The sequence below is a fragment of the Glycine soja genome, chromosome 8 (genome assembly GCF_004193775.1).
Source record: "Glycine soja cultivar W05 chromosome 8, ASM419377v2, whole genome shotgun sequence".
Lineage (NCBI taxonomy): Eukaryota > Viridiplantae > Streptophyta > Magnoliopsida > Fabales > Fabaceae > Glycine > Glycine soja.
The window spans coordinates 23,539,774-23,563,357 of record NC_041009.1 but is presented as its reverse complement, the minus strand read 5'-3'; the positions used below and the strand labels follow the sequence as shown (position 1 = coordinate 23,563,357).

Below are 23,584 nucleotides of genomic sequence, written 5' to 3'. Positions count from 1 at the left end.
ATAATGACATGGAAGAGAGAGAATGTGAGATGATAATTTAGGGTAAACATTTAATTAGTTATTAGTGAAATTAATTGGATGTGTAATTATGTTAGGGTATAATTAAAAACTTGTTTTATTTTTAGACATATTTAATGGCTTAACTTCCGTTCCTTAGTCTTGATGATTCGGTTGAAAATGACCAATATACAAGACCGGAGGGAGTAATAAGTTAAAAAAATCATTTATATAATTATAGTTGCACATCAATTTAATATAATTTCTTTGACAAATAAGAAGAAAAGGGAGACAAAATTGAAATAACATAGGTAATGCATTCGAAAGAGATAAAGAAAAAAAAATGAATTGTTAAAAATGTTATATAAGAATTTGTTGTAAGGAATATTATAACACTGGCTAAAATAGGTCAAACAAAGGGAGCCAGCCAGCACAGAAATGCTCTACAATACCTAATGTTAAATATTTGCAACACTGCCTTGAATTCCAAACATGACTTGTATCATGTTAATTATACATTTGGCATTAAGACCCAAGCTAAGTAAAAAATCAAAGTCTAATAACATATACAGTTGGTGGTAAGATTTTGCAATTTACATATTCACCTTGGTAATTGAGAAGAAAAATTTTACCCACGGCGAAGGTTCCCAATGGTCAGTGTCCTAGTTTTCCCTTGATTACATTTAGAAATCATGGAAGTTCCTAAAAAGTCAATTTCTCACATAGCATTTTTTATCTTCTTTCTTTGACCATAATTTTGACTTTGGTATATGTATCTGTTGCTCCATTTCAATAAATCAATTTATGAAGTAGAGCAAGTAGAGACAAAATCACCACCCAGTTGATGTTAAAAACGCAAGCAAAAGAAATGTAGTGGGAACCAACTAAATGGACTGTTCCAGTTCGCTCATCCCTCACCTTAATGCTTGAAGAACCTGAGATACAGCATAGAAAATATTAATAAATGAGAAATTATGAAAAAGGAAATAATGCAAGTCATTTGAATTTGATTTCTTATAATTTCTTTGACAGTTCTACCCCAACCTTTATATAACACGCCAATCATATATTATCTTTAATTCATCAATTAAACATAAGTAAGAAATCTGAAATGAAACAAGAAGTGGACAAAAGGAAATAAGGGCGACACTTTTACATCAAACACATGCACGAAGAGCATGCAGATACTTTAAAATTTTAAACTGGATCGATAAACTACACGGAACTATTCCTTTATCGGAATTAAGGGTCAACTTGGTTTGAGAAAAATGTTTATTATTTTTCATTTTCAATTTTCACAAAAAAGGGAGAGTTGAGACAAATGAGAAAAAAATACTAAATTTACGTGTTCTATTATAGATGTTTACACAAAAATCTACAAATATTTTATATTCTTCATTTATGTGATTTAAAATATTTAAAATGCCGAAGGTTATAAAGAACTAAGAAATGATACTTACAGTTGTACTCAGTCCATCCAATAGCCTGATTTTCAAGGTCATAGAAGACAAGTTTATTTGAAAGCACTAAATCTGCAACAAGTAAAAATACAGATGAAGCTGCAGAGTAAGGTCATGGAAAGAAAACTTTCTAGTGATCCAAAATTGTTATTGGAAAAAGATAAGGAAAATTCTTCCACCAGTAAAATAATACATTTATTAGAATATTTAGCTTGTAAATTTCTTCCAAAACAAGTATGGGGCTACTTTAGAATAATACATATCTCCATAAAAAATCTCAAGACTAATAATATGCTACAAAACTTTCACTATCCTCCTCCAGAAACAAGATAGTATCACCAGCAAATTGCAAAAGGTTGTCAGAACCTACATTCACACCTTTGAGCCCCCTATCAACTAGTCATCACATCTTTGACCAGAGAAAATGTAAAGGAAAAAAGAAAAAACAGAAAAAGGTCCTTCTCAGCTAAATCCTCTTTTGTTTTAGAAAGAAGATTTAGGATGTAGTCATTGAAGGCAAACTTCTACTATCTTTTGATTTAGGAACTTGTATAAAAAAAATACAGAACACAACCCAATTTCTTGCAGTTAAGATACTCACAAGATCCTATACAAACGAATTCCACGATATAATGTATTTGTCTTGTTTATTTCAGAACTCAGATGTAAACAGGTTCAAAAATATCTTTTATCTCAAAATGCCATTAAAAAATAACCCTTTATTTCCTCTTATAATAATGGCTATGGCAGTCTGGTTCTAAAGCTGGAAGCAGCATTCAGCAAATTGGCGGCAAATATCTATCAGTACAGAAAAGGATTTGAAGAGAATACCTCCCAATAAAGTCATATTTTTGCTATCTCTTGATTGTGTCCCACTATTTTGCCAACCAATACACCAGAAATCTCCCTGCAGATGCACATTAGTATTTTATTTATAGTATGGTGTATAAAGATTATGATTATAAAAACCATCGACATATAAAAAACTTGCTCAGCAGTAGTGCACATTAATTAACGAGTGTTTTGAAAAATCATTTTAAAACTATTGCAAGTATCTAAAATTACAAAAAAAATGGTTAATAAGGTTTCAAAATAGGAAAAGATACTGTTTGCTGCATTTGCAACCCCAGAATCCGTTCAGCTTCAGCAACTCAAAACTAATTCGGAGCAGATGGGATACAAAAGGTTTTTAATATGCATTGTAGGCACTTTGGGCAGAAGCAACTTTTTGTTACTTCAGCCCAGAATACAGTTAGGCCAAGATGCAGTTGGGTCTAATTTATCAATTTATATATATATATAGAAAAAGAGAGAGAGAGAGAGAGAGAGAGAAAGGAGGGATCAAGTTACTTTAAGAGTTACTCTCCATCCTCACCATTTATTTTCTTGAAATCTAATGGTTCTAATAAGTAACTAATCGTTATCATTACATTTTAAGAAAATTAATGGTGAGGATGAGAACTTAATCACTAGATTTTAAGAAAATGAATGACGAGGATAGAGTTACTCTTGAAGTAACTTGATCCCAAGAGAAGGCTGACAATAGGTCCAAAACAAGCCAAATAAAACTTGGATAACAATAACAAAACACAAAGACCTAATGAGGTTTGCAATATACTTACAGAGGGAAATAAATAATCATGTGGATAAACCTTCAACGAGAGCCCATTTTCAAAAAAAAATGTGACAGCCGGAAATCCATCATCAACACTGCAACATAAAATAAAATAGCCATTACACACCTAAATGAAGCTGATAATACTGACACGGGCATAGGATATGCAAAGGGAGCAGTCCAGTTATCGAAGCACTCCAACAATACATACTCAATAAGAAAGTTCATAGAACTAAACCTACAAAATATTGTAACTTAATTTCACAAAAAAAAATTTCCAAGTATCAAAATAATATTTCAAATGGCAAATATTTTTTGTCCAAATGTCAAACCCAAAGTCAAAATGGCAAGATTTCCTAGACAACTCCTTCAACATATAATATAGATTACAATTTACATGTCAATGTCATTATTATGATTATCACGAAAAGAATTTATTAAGACATAAAAGGAAGATACAGAGACAGGATAAGAAATCCTCAAGGACTACAGATGACGCCACTAAAAATAAAAAGAAAAAAAGAAACAGAAATCAAGACATGTGCAAGACAGAAAACCAACAAAGAGCATAAAGCCATAAACCAGCAACTGCAGATTAAAGTAAGAACATTAACATGATCAAATAAAAATCATAAAACAATCTGTGAACCAGTACTGTAAAACCAGCAACAGAATTACAAGGAAGAAATTTCAAAGCATACATTCATTAAGGGAACCGTAAAATTTCCCAAGTGAAACAACAAAGAGAGAGAGTGAATAGTCCTATCCTTGAAGATCCAGGAAAATAACCTCAAACACCAACCACTAGAGATGCCAATCTCATGACAGCAAGCTTAAACAATGCTAACATGGCAAAGGATGGTGGCTAATTTAAAAGAAATATTAACAAAACAATTAAATGAGTGAGTAAAGAACATAGTTTATACTAGATGAGCTGGTCTGATAAACATAATGGTGATTTCACCCAGTTCAAAAAAGATTTCTCACAAGACAATTTTCAAAGGAGATCAAAGCAGAAGAACAGAATTTGTCAAAAGTTAAAACCACATCTGATGTGTTTTCTTTCAGTCTTTTTGGTTTACTTTCCCACACATTGCTGAAGGGCAATTCTACCTAGAACAGAAGAGGCAAACACTCACCTCCCGACCATTTCTAATGTGGCATATGCCACACACCATGGACACCACAGCTATGGGAGCACAACTGTGCCATGTTCAATAGCCATGCAAAAGAAATTTTAGTCAAAGTGACCTTCAAAACACTATGCCATTACAGTATGGAAGCACTGTTAATAACATTGTCAACCCTGAACCACCATTATCAAAACCACACACTTTAGGCCCCACCCTTCCTTCCAAAACTAACAGGACAACAAAGAATTCTTCTAAAGCCTGTATGCCAAAGTAAGCTAGCAAAACACTTGCGCTTGTTCCAACCAACAGCAAGACACTATATACATACAATAAGCATATTTCTTTTCACGTGTGTTCAAGAAAGAAAAGATTATGTTAACAGTTAAACCCCCAGTTAAAGTAGCAACAGAGTATAAGGATTAGTTAGTATGCATGTCATGCATCATACCTCTCAGAATATTGAAAGCATGTATACTCGTCATGGAGAGTCTGAACTTTTAGATCCGGGTGCTGAGAAATCATCTAAGAGAAAGCAATTCAGACAACTGTACAATAAACTGTAATGTAAATTTAGTAATTTAGAAATTTGCAAAATTTAAGACTTTTATATACCTTATATACTAGCGGCTCATAAATTCCTTCAGGCAGATAGGCCAGGGTTGTACCACTGTCAATTATTGTCCCTTTTCTGTCTCCTTGTGCTGATGTATCTGTTGATAGACTAAGGAAAGTATGGCCAACTTGAACTGCAGTCATATTGACACTGTAGTGTGGCCTAAAAAAACACAATTTCAAATTTCTCAAAATATGGATTTTTGTAAACCACTATCTGGATAGAAGAGAGATTCTATTATTAAGATCCAATAGCTAAGGCTATGTTTGACCCAGCTTATTTTTTACTTAAAAGCTACTTTAAATGAAAGCTAAAAATAAAAACTTTAAAATAAAGTAGAAGTTGTTTGGTAGTCTTAGCTTAAAAACTCCTTTTAAGATAAAAGATTTGTTTCATTGTCCTACATCAACTAGTTCAGGATGAAAAGGAGGAGGCAAAGATATGTGGCTAATTTTAAAAAACTACTTTAGTTAGGTTTTTTTTAAAATGCTATTTTTCTCCCTTTTCTTTTATTAAATGGTCCTCAAATATTAAGAGTTTTTCTCCGAATGTGTTTGGCTCAGCCTCTCCTTTCAAGGAGAAGAAAAACCAAAAAAAGAGTTGGGCCAAACACTACCTACATATATGGCCTAGATACTACTTATAATGACTTGGGCAAGCTTCCAGGGTTGATTCCGCCCCAGTCTGATGTCAATTCTTATAAAAGTAAACAAAAATATGAGTGCATAAAGAAATTGACCAACATCCAGCATATAGAAGCATCAGGCAAGGACATGAACATTTAACAAAGATATCTTGTTTTTCATTTAGAATATAGGAGAAGAAAGTGTTTTTTATGGTTAAGACCACTGAAATCCTACTGCCAGCTTCAACTAGCATGAGTTCACTTTACATTCCAATTACAGTTTACACATGACACCTTCAGCTTCAAAGAATCTTTTAAACCAAAATTTTAATACCACTGAAATGATCACCTCGTTAACCAGTTGAGGCCTACATTCCATTTAGAGTGTAGATGTGCTGAGACATGTCACTGATGACTTAAGAAGAAATCACTAATCAATATCTAGCAAGGACAGGCAAGAGTAGAGCTTATAGAGGCTTGGGCAATCCTCACCTCATAAGCTAGTTTTTGGGTTAAGTTAGCCCAAATTCAATAGAAGCTACATGTGTTATTATATCATAAAAAATTAAAATATTTGCACAAAAAATAATGTAGTCACTAACAAAAACATGATAAAAAAAATAAAAAGAGCTTATCCTCAAAAGAATAATGAATAACGCTATAAGAAAAACTACTCTCATTCTAAAGTGTATTAAGTGAATATCATACTGGTCTGGTAATAATGGAGTCATGTTCACTTTAGGTTGCACAACATGCCCAATAGCAAATATACCACCTCCATTTACTCCATTTAAGCAATGAGCAAACATCTTTTTCACTTTGCCAGAGGAAGCAAGTTGTGAAATCATTGATGAATTAGCTTTTCCAAATCCAAGTATTCCATCAAGTGCTTCTTCATTTGAAGAACTTAGATCTCCAGATTGTCTAGCACCACACCTACAAAACAACAAAAAAACTCATTTAAATATTAAAAGAGGGATAAATATGAATCAATGTATTCAATAGACAACATTAAATTATTATACACAATAAGAATCACCAGGAAACCATTATAAACTAAATGCCTCCAAAATCACATCAAGCTGTATTAGAAAAAGGTATTTATATAGGAGTGCTCCATATGATAAGGTGTTTTATTCACTGCCTCAATATTTACTAAACCATGTTATTTACAGCATGTTTGGTAAAACTGAAAATTTAGCATTGAAAGATTTTAAATTCAAGCACTGAAATTGTGCTAAAGGAAGCTATTAGCATTTAACATATCCAACAAGGATAAAACAAAGGAATTGGCCAGGATAGTTCCCGTTGATACATCATTGACTGCACAAATGCCGAATTATTCAATATTCTTTTTACATATATTTATTTTCAGCTTGAGTAAGGTTCAAGCTTGGAACACAACAAAAGGAGGACCACAAGAAGTACAAGCCAATATCAATATTGACATCAGCAGTCTCAATCTCAATCTTACTCAAATTGGTAGCTGACCCAAACAATATCAAAGTCAAGTATTTTCTCAGGCACCAATAATAATTTTGGTGAGGAGTTGGACAAAATTTGTATGCGTTTTAATGAAATAAAAAGCATACTCAACCATTTTTTAAAAGCAATACCTGCACACCAGTGCACCCAATTTATGTTAAGATCATATCCAGATATGACAAATTATGGTATTGCAAGTTTGCAACTAAAGCAACAGGTTAAATTACTATTAACAATCATGCATGGTTTCTGAGTTCATGACTTGTAGAAAATAATGTCCACCAACAGCAACAGATCAAAGTAATAGACATACACAATACATAATAGCAAGCATTACTGCTAAAAGAAAACTCACCCAAATACAATACTTCCATTAGCCGAATCAGTTTTAAGGTCCCCAGACACTTGATCATAAAGTACGATATCCTTTACAAAGTAACCAGCAGTTGAGCTCCCATCGCCATATATCTCCAGATATGGACAGGAAATATTAGCAGTGCAACCAGTCAGCAGACCTCCATTGATCTCTTTGCAAAACTCTTGATCACAGGGAACTAATTTACCAGAGGATGATTCCTTTATGTCGTAAAGTGTAAGGTCCATCTTTGATACAAGAGAAAAAGAAATTCAAATGAATAAATACATCAATATCGACATGAGGAGGCTGTACATGATTCAGCCATGTGAAAATTGTCTTGCAAACCATGGTCTACCATAGTACACACCCTGACAGTGTAAAGGATTTCGGGCCTGTTTGGATACAAGCTAGAAGTACTTTTGAGAACTTCTCTATTGGAAATATAGAGCCTCCAGTAGAGAAGCTCTCAAAAGCACTGTATCCAAACAGACTCTTATATACTCTCAACAAATCAGAAACTCCGATGTAAGGTAATTTTGTTGACTTTTACAAAAAACTATCTTGAAAGTCATCCCTAGAATGATTTCCGATCGGTTATTAATAATGTAAAAACTCTCTACACAATGCATAGATTTTAAAAACATGTTCTTCTAACCCATCCTAATTTCGAATGCTCACACAAAAAAACACAAAATAAACCTAAGCAAGCAAATTGAGCAGGTGACGAAGGTAGTAAAGGTAGTCTAAACTCAAAAGGATGAGAAGCATACACCAAGGCTACTTCTGGTGGGGCACTCTTTGCACTGAATGCAATTTACCCACATAATATCACTGCCAGTGTCCACTTGTAAATAGTAATTCTTCGGAGGAGTTCCAATCCCTATTTTAGCATAATAAAGCCTACAAACAGAATGAATCAGTTCAGAAGATGGTTCAAAAATTTAATGAATTAGTGGTTAGGGAGTTACCCGACGGCGTCGGGGCGGCCGGAGCCGCCGAGGGGGAGGTCAACGCCGGCGAGGAGAGAGAGCTGGCGGCGGTAGTCGTGGGCTTTGAGGGCGGAGAGGGAGCGGTCCTGGTACTTGCACTTCACGTTGAATACGCCATGGGAGGCGTTAACAACACTGGGCGGTGACGGTGACAGCGACAGAAGCAACCACACACACGCGGAGACGAAGATTCTTCTGCTGCTTCTGCGTAGCATCTCCATCGTCGTCGTCTTCACGCGATGAGTGGAGTTTGTTTGTTTGGTGAAGACGAGAGAGAGAGAGAGGGTGTTGGAGTTGGGAGGTTGGGGTCCACGCGCCAGCACGAGAATGGAGAATCCGATTGGTGCGTGATACAAATAATAATAATAATAAAATAAATAGTTATTTTCTTCTATACCTCTCACAAATTGAGAAAAATTTTAATTTTAATTTCTAAAAAATAAAATAAAATAAATTTATTCAACCGTTAACTTAGATAAATTATAGTTATTAATCAATATTTTATTTATTATTATATTCATTATACTTTATATTTATTTTTTTAAGTAATATTATGTTTGTAATATTAAAAAAGAAAAAAATTAAGATTAAATTTGATTATGAGTAAATAGTTAATTGTATAAGGCGCTTACAAATTTATTCTTAAAAATGTTGTGTATATCCTTTCTTAAAATGATTATTTACTCATAAAAAAGAAAAAATAGCAATATACTATGCGTTTTCGAAAAAAAAAGGAGATGAGTCAGTGGAGGGTGACGTGAGAGACCCTTTCGTTTCGAATTTTGGATAACAGCCATTTTTTCTTTCTAGAAAGAAAAGAAAACTACAAGCACTTTCTGTTTCTCTTTATTTAAAAAAATCCCCTTTTAAGATTTTTTTTATTTTTTTGAGGAACACTTTTAAGACTATTGATCACGAGAATGGGGCACGTGATGACCAATTAACCATACAAAATACAGTGCTTTATGCTACCGAAATAAATGTATATTCGATTTAAGGAGTAGTATTTGAATTATTATATAGTTTGTTATGTACTTCGTATAGTTTCACGCTTTGACTGATCAAAAGCTATTTTTCCTCAAATTTAAATAATGGAACACAATTTCATTATGCCTATGCAAAATAATATATTATTTTGTGGACAAAACTCATTTCATACTTTCCGAACTAGAATTTGACGAGTACAAACGATGACTTAGAATTTAAATGAATATCTCTTAGTTATGTCTTCAACTTAAGGTCTAAGATATACTAATTAAATTAATAAATAGAAAAGTTTATTAAAAAAAAATACATCAAAAACTAGGTGTCTAGAGATTGGATAGTTAAGATTTATCATATTTATAGGGAACCTAATGTTGTAGCGGATTGGTTGGTCAATTGGGATCATTCGTTAGCTTTAGGAATGTATGAGTTCTCTTCTTCGTCGGGATTGTCCGATTTTTGTTTTTGCATAATGTTGAGTTTTGCCCCGTTCAATAATAAAAAAATTGTTTTTTTGGATTGGATTCATTGTAAAGTTGAGAACCAAAAACTAAACAAATTAGTTTTTTTTTTCATATTCATTTAATTAACTAGTTTTTTCACTTCAAATTCAAATCAAACAAATTGTATATTCTATTTTTCTTTTTCAACTCGATTAAATACTACATTCAACTAACTATTTATTTTGACTTTTATATTAATATATTTTAGGATTTAGTAGTTAAGTTTTTCTTCTACTTCTTCCCTGCCAAGCACCTCCTAAGAGAACATTTCTCCAATACAGAAAAAGTAATTTCATTTATGCAATACCAGGAAATTGAATGTTAAATTTTCTCCTCTCAACTGACGTTTCAAACAAGTTTAGTTGAAAATTGTTGAGTCATAAATTAAAATGCAACGTTTCCAAGAAGTTATATTAGCATTTATGCACACAAATTTATACGCTTTATATTAATTTTCAATCCATACTTCATCTCATCAAAACTATTCCACACCCAAAAAAAGTACTGTTTTTTTATTTGGTCATTGAAAACAACTGGTGACCATGAAAACACCAGTGTTTCACAGGTTTGTTGAAATATCATTAACCAAAATTAACTCGAGCTGTTTAAAAAACATGACAATAAATTCATTCAGAAAACAATCAGAATTTTTTTCTTTTTCGGTGTTGAATCTTCCTAAACACAAACTAGTGAAAAATTGATACTCCCCGCTAAACATGAATCGAGCTGATTGCTTCCCACAAAATATTTATATAATGAATGAACATAACTGTTTTACAACCTGCGGAGTAAGGGACCCTTAAAAAAGCTTTGTATAACCCAAAACTGATGCCTTCATCAATACTCATGGACTATACTCTCAACCCAAAAATAATGACTGAAAAAGGATGTAAAAAAAACAAAATTTTTTATATCATCCCTCACCAAAAATTACCAATAAAGCAATTGGCGACCCTACATACCCGTCTATGTGACAGGTACAAAATATTACAGAGTTGTATCCATGAAACAATAAGTTGGCACATACATGGAGACTATAAAAGGAGCCCACAAAAGGGAAAGGGGAGGAAGGGGACAACACAGTCTTGGCAAGAATGGGCACTTTCCTCCAAAAGGATAGCCCCAAAGCACCAAACAATAAGCTGTGAACTAAGACCTGGAGAAACTGCTGACTCCACAGTTCCTCGAATGCAATCCTCTCTCTGGACAATGGCAACTTCGGTGCACAGAGCTCCGAGCACTTCAAAACTGCAAACTCTTCATGATCAAAGACCAACAACTGGCGACCACAAAGCCGACAAATGCCTCAAATATAGGCAACCCTCTGATTCTCCTAAAGAATGGGTAACAGGGAACTTGAGAATTAAAAAATGCAGCAGTAATAATGTACATTCAGAAGCTTAAGAAGCTGTGGCAGCCGTCGACTTCTCTAATTTTTCTTTTTCAATTTCTGCCCTTCTCTGCTCAGCATGCTGGGCAACACCATTAGCAAGAGCTTGATAATTGAACTCAAGCTTCTGGGTAAGGTTCTCAAACCTCGATGGATCCAATGATTGTATCACTACAGGAAAATTTACTTTGTAAGGAGGGATGTCAGATAACAAAGAGAACAATGACGATGGCATTGGTGAACCTGAACATTTTTTAGCTTACCTTTGATTGAATCCACAAAGAAAACAAAAGGATCAACCTCATCAATTGGGGACTGCAACTCTTCATCATCACTAAAGTCATCATCTGAATCATCATCATCGTCATCATTGGGCCGGAATGACTTCGCCTATATGCAACAAATGCAGAATGAAAATAAGATTCTAAGATTTAAAAATAAAAGCCAGTAAACCAACAAATAATGAATATAAGATGAAACAAAATACAACAATTGTGTTTGGAGCAAGGAGATATAATAAAAAAAAACTCATTTAGTTCAACTTATTTTGGAGAAATAATTGCTTGTCTTTATCAGGTTCCTCAAAGAACTTTAGAAAATTAAACAATTATTTCTCTAAAAACAATTGTTTTCAAACATGTACAAAATTTGAATGAATCAAATCACATTTCTAAAAACTAGAATTGAACATTTAGTTCAACTGAAACCACTGCACATCCTGGTTTACTGGACCAGCAAAGCCCCAATAAACAAACAAGAAGTCAAACAATTAGCTGGTTGTCGCTGAAACTTGTCCAATTCTTTGACTGAATCAGTCAGTGAACCCAGCGTTAACCTAGACCCTCATTTTTACTAGGTGGACAAAGCTTTGAGCAAAAGATGTGGTATGGGGATCAAAACCAATGCAATGCTGCCATTAAGCACTGGCAGCAGCTGTACCAAGAGACTGATATGCCTAGATGGTTATGGTAATCAATAAAACATTTCAACAAAATAATTCAAAATTAAAATATGTCAAGTTTCAATATTAACAAATAATAGACTATTTTAATGTTAAATCTTAGTTTGTACACTACATTTATTTTAAAATTGAACTTCATAGTATAAATTGGACCACAAAGTCAGGTGCCTTAATGACCTGAGCAGAAGTCATACATGCATACAGACATACTATAAAAATCCTTTAATAGGCAAGCAGATGTTTTTAAGGTCTACATATCCACACCTGTTCAGCCAACTTTCTAAGTGTGATAGTATCAGCATCCTCTCCCTCATCAGCATCAACTCCCATTTCCTTGTCAAAACCATTTCCTTCCTCATCTTCATCATCAGTTTGAAAACCATCCATATCATCATCATCTTCAGCTTCTTCCTCTTTTGCAGCCTCTGCACAGTGAGTACACAATGGACTGAAAATTAGGCACTCACAAAACAAACTACTGTTAGGATTACTGAACAAGTCGATATAAATGACATCAATCTACCCCTCGTGAATATATACGATTGTGACATCTCAAAGTTACAGAGACAATGCAGACATACAGACCTGCAACTTGTTCCTTGTAGGCAACTAGAAGATCAAGATTGGCCCGGAACACCCGACCTAAAGCCTCCGCTGGCAATTGATCAGCTGGGAGTGCCAGTAATGATGTTAAACCAAGGCAGCATACTTTCTTTTCATGTTCCCTGCATGTCAATTTACCATCATGAGACCTTCAAATTGTCACACAATAATTTGACTGTTGTATGGAAGCACAGAAAAGTAGGAGTTGCAGAAATGAGAAAATTAAGATGGATGTGTGATTATACAAGAAAGGATAGAATACGGAATGAAGTTATACGAGAGAAGATTGGTGTAGCACCAATTGAGGAAAAGATGACAGAAAATTGGTTAAGGTGGTTTGGGCATGTGCAAAGAAGGCCACAGGAGGCGCCAATTAGAAGAGTGGATTGCATGATTTTTAGCCTGGGAAAAGAAGAGGGAGACCAAAAAGGACATTGGAGGAAATCATCAAGGGAAACCTGATACTTAAATAATATTTCTGAAACTTGGGTTTTTAACTGTGCCGAATGGCGTCGTATGATTCATGCATGACTAAGGGGTGGTGAAAGGGTAGAAAATAACAAACCTTTTAAAATTAGTACGCATTCCACTCTTCTTAACTTGTTGAAGCAAATGGAACCAAAGATGGAATATTTCTGATGCAACACCTAGCTTTTGCAATATGCTGAGAGTCAAAGCTGCATTGTAGTAAAGAGCATCTGCAATCTGAAAATATTATCTCCTCTTAGAAGGAATTAACTTATGATGCCATTTCCTGTCAGACAAATAATCTTTGAAACCCTAGGCAAGCTTACAATAGATAAACTAAACTCACTGGGTGAATCAGAAAAGGACTCAGTTTTGTTATTAAAAAATTCTTTACATTTATTCTCTTCCTATTTTAAATAAAGAAACCTACAAATTGTAACACTTAAAAGAAGTGCAATTCATATTAAGTTAAGAACAACAAGAATTAGGTGTTATAGAAAACTACCATACAAAACTATATCTATCCAACTTTTTATAATCCATCCGCATTCAATAAATTGAAATTCAAAATATATCTTGCAACTCCAAACTAAAATTATTTAACAAAACTAGTTAACATAGATCCAGAACAGATGGGTAATTGGGTATTGAGTGTTCATCAGTACAACAAACCCCAAAAAATCAAGATATTGATTATGTCAGAACATTATAGTAAAGTAAAGAAGCAACAAAAGCCAATTTCCTGACAATTTCATTCATTCATGTAAATATTGACTGTAACAACCCCTTCTTACCACTTGCATGAAAAGACATTTCAAATATGATTTTTCAGTGTGATGCAAGCGTTCAACTGTAATTCTGAGATATGGCTCAACCCAGTGATCGACTTGTCCTCTGCAATTCTGGAAGACAACTTCGATAAGCTTTGGAGCCGGCACAATATCATTGTCCTCCATATTTTTATCTGACATAATCTGCAACGTGATATACAAATCACAGAGACATCAGTAATAACAGAAAAAATAATAATAATCATTATCAACCATCAGGCCAACCAAACAGGTGGCGACTCGAGTAATAATGTAAAAGTAACTCACAGATGAAATCATGTTCCATAAACTCTGTTGATAGTCGGGTTCTTTGCAAGTAAGGAAATGAGCAGTTCCCCTTGAAATATAGTTGTCCAAAGGAACCAAAATATCTGCAGAAGTTTAAAGCTTAACAAATAAATACCCAAAATAATATTAGAATATATTTCATTTGACCAGAAAATTGTCCATGATCTATTTTAGCTTGTTTCTTTATCAAAAAATGTTTCTAAGCAGTCCATAGCTGTGTATATATTCAGGTTAATTCAGAGATCAACTCATCGCTAGATTTAATATCAACAAACAAAAGAGACCATCCACAAATTATTCAAACTATGCACTAGGACATTATAAGAGAGAGAAAAAAAGAGTTGAAAGAGCACCATACTTGGAAAGAAATCAATTGCCCAATCTGCCAGTGCTTCCATCATCAATGGCCAAAGACTCCACATATCCAATGATATTGTTGGAGAGAAAAAAGTCATATATGATACAATCTCCAAAACTTCTTCGAAAACCTCTGCAGGCACACACAGAAGATAATGCGATTGAGCCAGAAAATACAAGGAAAATTAAGATATACAAACCATGGTATTCATAGCACAATCTAATAATGAAACAAGCACAAATACAGAGTCCAAGAAGTTAAAGAAGCAAACATATACAAGCTTAAGCATCACATTCATTTTACACAAATTTAAGCATGCAGAGAAAGCCCTGAATTCTTCTTATGATCCAGAACATCATTGATCATTCATCCATCCTAATTCCTAAACATCATTGGAAGGGGAATTAAAAAAAAAAAAACATTAGCCATGTCCATTTGTTACAGGAAAAAATATTTCCACAAGGCCTAACAACCAGTTTAATTGAACAGTTAGACTAAGTAAGCAATAACAGCCAAAAATGAGGTGACCCAGGTTTTTTTTTTCTTCGAGCATTTTGGCGACTTATAAGAGGGAATGCTCAAATATTAGGCCTTGTTTATTCTCTTGATGTACTTTGAATCTAGTTTGCTTCCAATGGATATTGACTGTGTCCTGAATCATTGGACCATTTTTTTATGATAAGTTTAAATATGGTCTTGATAGAATTAAAAAGGCAATTTTTTTTGTGGAAATGTGCAATATACACAACACTTTGGTGCAGGTGGTCTGAGTGCAACTCTTGTAATTTTTCAGGAGGTTTCTATAGCACAGCAATAGTTTGACATAAGCTTAGGCATTGGGCTTTTATTTGGTAGAAACCAAATGGTCTTTTTAAGGAGTTTTCCCTAACTGCATGCTGAGAGATTCTGGTAGCTTTGCTCCATTGATATTTCTTTTTTTTCTTTGTAGTTTGTGTAGTCATTATAGATCTAAGAGGATCCCCTCCTCCAAAAGTTTTATAATTCTTCTCTTCATGAAAAATTGAAGTGAATACATCCACAAACACAAATGGCATTGAAAATGAAAAGGGTTAAAAAAATAATTTAAGCCTCAAATTTAAACAAGTAACCATCATTCAAAGTGGAAATTACGTTTTGTTTATGAAAGAAAATTTCATAAACATGAGAGAGAGAGAGAGAGATGCAAAATGGGAAGAAGTACCTTGACCATCAGTTGTTAACATTCTACGCATTATGGGAAGCAAAGTTGGCTCAATTTGAACAAAAAGATGAGGAAGCCTGCTCACTGATTCAAGTATTGTGCTAATAGCACGTAAACAACCAACTGCAGCAAGAGCACCTGGATCATCAGCTTCTTCATCAGCTTCTGCAGTGTTCATACACCTCCAAAATGCAGCGGCCTGTTGTGAAAATAAAACTAAAATATTATTCTCCTACATCTATATCATAACAATTTCTAGACAATTGTCAATGGAAAAAAAATAATACCAAATTTTGGCATAGCCCAAGCGCATAAGGGGCCATCTCTTCCCCAAACTTGTCCACAATAGTCTCCAATGTAAATACAAGATCCTCATTCTCGACTTCATTCATAAGCTTGAAAAACTCTGGATAAAATTCAGCTTGATTAAAACTTATTCAGCAAGTCAAATAAAATTTTTGGAGTGAAACAAAATTCTCAAGCCTTCGTACCATCAAGGAGTTGAGGAAGAATAGGACGGATTTCATTCAAATCTGCATCCATACATCATGACAAAATAAGCATAAACAACATTAATCATATAAAAAAAAATATTCAATATACAGATACAAAAAGAAGGTAAAACACCACCTTTGCAAGCTTCAATAAAAGAACGCAAAGCAAAAACTGAATCAACACGCACAGGAAGTTCAGAATCCTGCATTCTGGATACAACACACTGCAAAGCGCTCCGAAAATTATTCTGATCTGAGAAGTTAATATGGGCATATTGTCCTGCAACCCATGCTGCCTGTTTTTCACAGGAAAAATAAAGTGTAGTCTAAATAATAACTCCATCGCATGGTTATTGTATTTTAGAAGGAAACTGGAATGATAAAAAAAAATAGCAGCATGCAGTTCTTTGATCTCTCTGTTTTTCTCTCTCTATCCTCTCTGTTTTGTTCTTCTTCCATCTTTTTCTGTCTTTCTGTTTCTCGCTTTCTTTCCCGCCTAAGTCCTATATCACATGGGGATTAATGGGGTAAAAACTAGAATAGGAGAACAGACCTTAGCCCTAAGGTGGCCAACAGGACAGCTGAACTCAGGAAAGACATGTTGCACTAACATATGCTCAAGTTCAGATTTGTATGGCTCAGTCTGCTTCAATTTGTCACAAAGTGCTCCAATAGCAAGAAGAGCACCATCTTTTTGTCTATAGGGCTTGTATTCTGCAGAAGCCTCATCATACCTAGCACAGAACAAATCCTAAATATTGCACCCAATTATAGATCATTCATTCTAACAGTAAGTAAGCTATTACCTTCTGAAAATTTCAACAATAAATTGAATAAATTTTTGAAGATTTTCTTTCCCACGTTTTCGAACCAACTCACTCACAAAATCCATGGAAGCAGTCCTAGGACTATAAAGATCTTCAATAATGTCTGTAACAAAGAATTAGAAGCTATAAGAAAGAAATCCCGGCACAATTTGTTGAAATATTGATTCCATGTTTACACAGCAAAACAACTTACCATAGCCTTTCCTTACATATTCATGTGGATCTTCATCCCAAAGCTTTTGATCATTATCATTGAAGCACATAAGGGGGAACACTATTTCAAAAAGAAGGGCATCAAGCCGTGGTTGCAGCAGAGTATACATACTATTCCTTGAAATGCTGCATATGTTAAAAAAAATCAGAGGGGGAGAATTAGTATGTGCCCACTTTAGCAATAGCAAATAAAGCACTCAACAACTCATAATCTCTCTTCAAATATGCCCTAACTTTGCAGACAACAGAAACTTTGTTCCAGGGTCTGATTTGACATTCAGAAATGAGATAGATACATCCATGAGGCACCTATACCAGAAATGTACTAGCATCACACATGGGGCTTTCATTTTCATTTGTATCAGTTATAGCTGCAAAGTATCAAAGACCACATGACCATAGACACTACTGCAATGTCAAGCACTGACTCCTCCATTAGCTTCTTAATGGAAATCTAATAAAACACATATGCATATGAATGGGCATAAGCACCCTCTTAATCCCCCCCAACCTCCACACACAAACACAAAAACTGTGTATCTACCCTTCCCCAGTTTTACTCTCAAGAATAAGGGGTTGGATTGGATCGAATCAATGATGCAGAATGACACTTCAAAGTATACCCACCTGTTGCTTAGATATTGAAGAATTAGGTTGATAACTCTGTCAGGTAAATAGCCCCCTACACGAATGACATTTAACAGATTTAAGTGGCACTCTAAAATTTTCCCCGCATAATGCTTCTGAAACATTTGAGCAAAGGCTCTATTTTCGGGGTTTTGCAGCTTCAAGTCTCCAAAACTGTCACGAGGTAATTTAAACAGCCATAGAAATTCAGAATCAGTCATGCAGCAAAATTGCTTATAACTATTATATAAATTAATCCACACCTCGACATACCGAGTGTAGAGCCTATTGAGAATGTGAACTGTCCATTTCTTGACCTTCCACCAACCCCATGATTTTCTAAGATCAGGATCAACAGGCTGACCTTCAGAGGGGACAGGCCTCTCCAATATATTTAAAAAAAGCATCATCCATGCATTGAAGATATTTTGATCAAACAACAGCTTAGGAATCTCCAACTGAATAAATTCAACAAAACCCAGAATTGCATATGTCAACTATGTTAATTTGAGTGGAGAAAAGCATCAAAATAATTGATGTAACAGACAATGCTATCTCAATTGTAAAATATGTGCTCTCCTTTCTTTCATTTTATCCCCAGTAACAGCAAGGTCAACCAAAAACAACAGAAACCAAGATTTATTCAAATACAAACACATTAATCAAAACTGGGATTTACATGGACATTGTAAAGTTGATTATTTTTTTGTGTTTTCAACGTTTTATACCATAAATTTCGCCTTATATTTGACATGAGAGGAAACATTCACTAATCACTGCTACATAAACTATAATGTGAAAAACATGTTACTGAAGGTCTAGTAATCCCAAGATAACTTTCTATCCTTTGCTTAATGAGATTTAATATGATGAAAAGGCAATATCAACCCAATGGCAAGAGATGATAAAGCAGTAACCTTCATGGTTGCCAAACTTGATAGTAGACTCATCAAACTCGCACAGAAACTCATCAAGCTCTCAATTTGATCATTTTAGTATGATTTTAACTTGTAATCAATGTTGTTAATGGCGGATGGCGGTTCATGGCGGAAAGTAAAAAATCTGCCATAAAAATATGGCGGATGGCGTAGCGGAAAATGGCGGAAGTCATGGCGGACCAAAAAAAAAAAAAAAACATATATATAAACTCATTGAAATTGAAAAAAACAAAGGATTGCATTCAAATAAACTAAAAAAGTTTCATGAGTTCATACAATAATCAAGTACCAACACCAAATAAACTCATTAAAGAGGATGATGGTTCAGCCATTTAAAAGAAGACTGAACAGAAAAAAAAAAATCGTGGTGTCAAATAGAAAAAAAATTAAAAATGGGACTGTCGAAAGTAAAAGGGGGGTGTCAAATAGAAAAACGGAAAAAAAAGCTGCAGACATAAAAAAGGGGTGTCAAGCAGCAAAAACAAAAAAAAGGCTTTGGCCCACCCACCAGTATAAGTCGAGGTCGCGGTTCTGGGTCATCTTCTCCGTTCGCGTCGCCGTCGTTCACGCCGTGCTCGTCGCCGCCGTTCACGCCATGGGTCGTCGCTGCTGGCTGCAGCGGGTCACGCGCGGCTGGTTCCGAGGCTGGTTGCAGGGGTCGTGGCTGGTTCCGAGGTCGCGCTGTGTTGAAGCTTCGAGGGTTACAGCAGCGTTCTGAAAGGTAGGGGGGGGGGGGGGGTCATGGTTTTCATTAAGTTTCCGGGTAGGGTTGGGTCGGGTCAGCCCAACTCCTACCGCGGACAAAAAAAAAAAATTCCGCCATTTTCCGCCTCCCCGCCACATCCGCCATGGCCGCCATGGTTATGGCGGCCACCATCTTTAACCCGTCACGCCACCGCTATTCGGTGGCGTTTTTTCAGAAAACCGCTACGCAACTCCGCCATGGCGCCGCCATGGCCGCCATTTAACAACACTGCTTGTAATATGAATCTTATGAAGATAGCAGGCCTTCAATAATGAAGGTCTATGTCAGAAGACATAGGGTGGACAGTAGGATATCAATGTCTTAAAAGGTCCCCAATGTAACAGAATATAAATTAACAGCAGTTAGTTGGTTAGTTAGGTGAAAGGAGAGAACTAATAAAAATAGAGGAGAACTAAGAGGGAGGGATATCACGTATTTTAGAATTCACTGGAGACTGAAAAGAAGAGCCCCAGAACTCTTGAACAGCTGGTTATTCTTTTCATTCTTCTGTTTGTTCATTCCCATCCCTATTCAGTTATCACATTGATACCAGATTGGGGATTAAGGTTCTCTATCAATAAAAAAGTAAGGTATTGTGTTGTTGTTTCTGATCAAGTTTCTTTATAGGGTTTGCTTAATTATGAAGCTGGAATGCAGAATATTATTATATGTTGTTTGGATGCTATGGTAGGGTTTTCTTAAATTGTAGGAAAAATCTTATGAGTCAAGTCCACAGACAATCAACAAGTTTACATACTCTCTCAAATTTGACAACCTTGGGTAAAAAAGGAATTCATGCTACACAGTAAATAATATTCCCTCGGGACTGAAATACAAGAAAAATTAACTAACTTCGCACCAATTAGTTAACATAATTTAATCCTACTAATCACATTTAAAAAAATGTTTTTCATAAAGTGTCCTTCATTGGAACTTGAATCAAGAATAAAAAGGAGTCATTGAAAATATAATATCTTTTAATTGAAGGGTATTTTTGGTATGATATCATTATAATAGGGCAAAAGTAGTTAAATTTGTTTATATTTAAGTCCGTCATTTTTTTGGTTGTTTATATCAGTCCAGAGGTAGTAAACAGAATCAATATTGATAAATGCAAATGAATCTTGAACAAGGTTTAATATACAGCATAATGCATAAAATAAATCCCTTAATTTAAGCAATACATATGAGCCTATGAGGAGAGAAAGCGTACATATATGGAGGACCAGAAGATTTTACAGATAAGCTTGATTAAATCAGCTACTTCAAGTGATGGATTAACAATCTGGACAAGCCTGTTAAATATATTGAGAAGGTGAGGGAATGTCTCGTCAACAATGCGATAAACTGGTACCCTTTCCTCATCTGACTTGAACCTGGGAGGAGAAAATAAAATAGTTTATTAAACTAACATATCAAATCAGATATCAATTGAAATATAAGCCCTTGCCAAATCAGATATCAAATGTTTGGAAATGCAAATCTTCCACCCACTTTGCATCTTATTGATGGAGATGGCAAAATAATAGTACTGACTAAAACATATGGGATGAGGTTTGTACCGTCCATTTGAAACAAAGTAAACTACAGTCTTTTTTATTTCAAATGTTTGGAAATGCAAATCTTCCACCCACTTTGCATCTTATTGATGGAGATGGCAAAATAATAGTACTGACTAAAACATATGGGATGAGGTTTGTACCGTCCATTTGAAACAAAGTAAACTACAGTCTTTTTTATTTCCTTTTCCAAACTTTCTGAAACATCTCAATTTATTGGTGACATCATAATCTTTCATTCATTCTCTTTGACACCTCAAAAGGAATTCAATATTATCATTCAAAAAATAATTATTGTTAATTATTTGCCCATTTTCTTTATTTTTTGTACTATAAAAGCAGAAGAAATTTTTTTGGTCACATGCATAACTAGTGTACAGTTTGTTCTTGATTTTTGTGTTTTTCTTTTTTCACGACATCTTGGATTCTTGAGGGTTTCTTATCCTTATATTTGTATCTTTCTCCACATTCTTCTGACTATAAATACACACACATTCATTTATAACAAATGTATAGTTCAATTAAATGATATAACCAAATTACCAAAATAGGATAACCGTATTCACCAAGGCAGCCCAATTCTTTCAATTAAAAATATAATATAATATATATACAAACTTACTCGTATTTTCTAGAAAGAATCCGCAGCACATATAAGGCACCATAGACTTGTTGATCCTGTAAGTTATGCTTCACCCAGTCAAGAAGATGAGGCCACTGCTCAGGATAATCAGAATGTATAACTGTTTTAAGGCATTCACCAAGCTGTACCCTATAAACATAACATGTAAGCAAAGAACGCAAGTCAATACAATGGAAAAAAACAGGCATTCACAAAAGAAAAATAAATATGCCAAAAAGTTTTGACCCACAAGAGTTGTGATCATCCACTAGGGTAAAGAGAGTCATGACAGCAACAAGTATCAAAATAGACAAGATGTGCTACCAAACACCAGGCAGCCAGAGGTGGTGAACAACTGTACCTCAACAAAGGAGGAACCTGGGTTACAAACACAAGAATGTGATCCCTCACCACATCCTTATCACTCTGTGAGATCTTCAGTTGCGTATCTACATAGTCAACTCAGAAAAACGAAGAGTATGATCAGAAAACTTCCGAATTCATTATCTAACTCGAACCTATGATAAAAAGAGCATACCATCAAGAGGAGACCAATTTTTGGCAATAAAGTTCTTGAAATGAATACTCGCCACTTGTCGTACACCCATGTCAACGTTGTTGTCTACAATGATTTGCAACAACCTCACCAGATGCTGAGGCGCATACTGAAACTGTATGTATATTTAATTTAATATAGTTAACAAAAACTCCTCAAATTAAAACACTAATACATTCAATTAGCACCCATAAATGCACACCGATACCAACAGACAACAAATTTTCAAGTGTCCGAGCTTCACAACCAATTTAGCGAAAATCAACTCTTCAGATTCAAGAAGATCATTAATACACACACAACCAAATTTAAATTCATCCAATTAAAGAACTGCTACATCCAATTAGCAATCACACGCCAAAATTCACAAGTACACCAAAATTACCACGTTTCACAACCATCCGTACTTGAAAAACACTTAAGCAGAAGCGAATCAAGTAAACAAGCGAGAACCGATCAAAACTCTGATCGGAATCGAAAGGAGAGTCGCACCTGATTCAAGCTCTGCTCAGCTGTTTTCCGTTCATCCGGATTGGGACTGAGAGCGGCTTGGAGTATAACAGCGAGACTAGGAAGATCCATGACCCCGAAAATTCGATAGAAAAAAAAAATTCTCCGATCAACGTGTAAAACACGAATTCCGAAATCAACGAGGAATCGAAATCTAAACCCTAGAAAGAGCGTGCTCTAGGGTTTAGAGCGGGAGCGAGAGAGCAAACTCGAATCAAACAGCGAGTAAGAAGTGCCTTGCGATTTGTATTGAGTTGAGAGAGAAAACAGTGGAAGAAGATGGAGGCTATTTAAACTACTAGGGTTTACGTTTACGGGTTTTTAACCATCTTCCTACTACTACTACTACCTAGTTAGTACTTTTCATTGCGACGAGAGAGAGAAAAAACTAAAATCACATGCTCTCTTTCTCTATCTGATTTGTCTAGTTGGACACTTCGCGGTGTGTTTGGGTACGGAGATACGTTAGAGGCGTACAGGGATAGGTTAAACCCTGTCACGTGCGTTAAACCGTTATGGAGTAGTTTCCGTTTGCGTTATTTGGTGTTTGGTGAGGACATTTGTAGCGGTTGGAGGATCTTTCACGCTTTTGGACTCGTGTTTAGGAAGCTGCCGTTTTGATGGGTTGGCTG

General features: G+C 35.0%; 2 protein-coding genes across 3 annotated transcripts; both read right to left on the bottom strand.

Moving 5' to 3' along the window:
* Positions 1-327: 327 nt before the first annotated feature.
* On the bottom strand, positions 328-8,607 carry LOC114422827 (aspartic proteinase-like protein 2). Of its 2 annotated transcripts, none has more exons than XM_028389366.1 (10): positions 8,255-8,607; positions 8,057-8,186; positions 7,284-7,531; positions 6,152-6,379; positions 4,818-4,980; positions 4,654-4,715; positions 3,080-3,167; positions 2,289-2,364; positions 1,458-1,529; positions 328-932 (listed from the first exon to the last, which is right to left on the bottom strand). In XM_028389366.1, the coding sequence occupies exons 1-10, from the start codon at positions 8,494-8,496 to the stop codon at positions 787-789; spliced, it is 1,455 nt and encodes a 484-aa protein (XP_028245167.1). In that variant the 5' UTR covers positions 8,497-8,607; the 3' UTR covers positions 328-786. The 2 variants fall into 2 exon arrangements, with proteins under 2 accessions (XP_028245167.1, XP_028245166.1); XM_028389365.1 differs by having other exon boundaries at positions 332-932; positions 4,654-4,727; positions 8,255-8,606.
* Positions 8,608-10,473: 1,866 nt separating this feature from the next.
* On the bottom strand, positions 10,474-23,343 carry LOC114422826 (importin beta-like SAD2). The gene is made up of 22 exons (XM_028389364.1): positions 22,935-23,343; positions 22,425-22,557; positions 22,248-22,335; positions 21,887-22,036; positions 20,919-21,081; positions 18,296-18,480; positions 18,023-18,196; positions 17,376-17,521; positions 17,162-17,285; positions 16,909-17,089; positions 16,492-16,651; positions 16,353-16,394; positions 16,149-16,267; positions 15,862-16,060; positions 14,661-14,792; positions 14,282-14,385; positions 13,979-14,158; positions 13,282-13,421; positions 12,699-12,838; positions 12,378-12,538; positions 11,416-11,542; positions 10,474-11,323 (listed from the first exon to the last, which is right to left on the bottom strand). Exons 1-22 carry the CDS (start codon positions 23,022-23,024, stop codon positions 11,163-11,165), a joined length of 3,099 nt encoding a protein of 1,032 aa, XP_028245165.1. The 5' UTR covers positions 23,025-23,343; the 3' UTR covers positions 10,474-11,162.
* Positions 23,344-23,584: the final 241 nt, after the last annotated feature.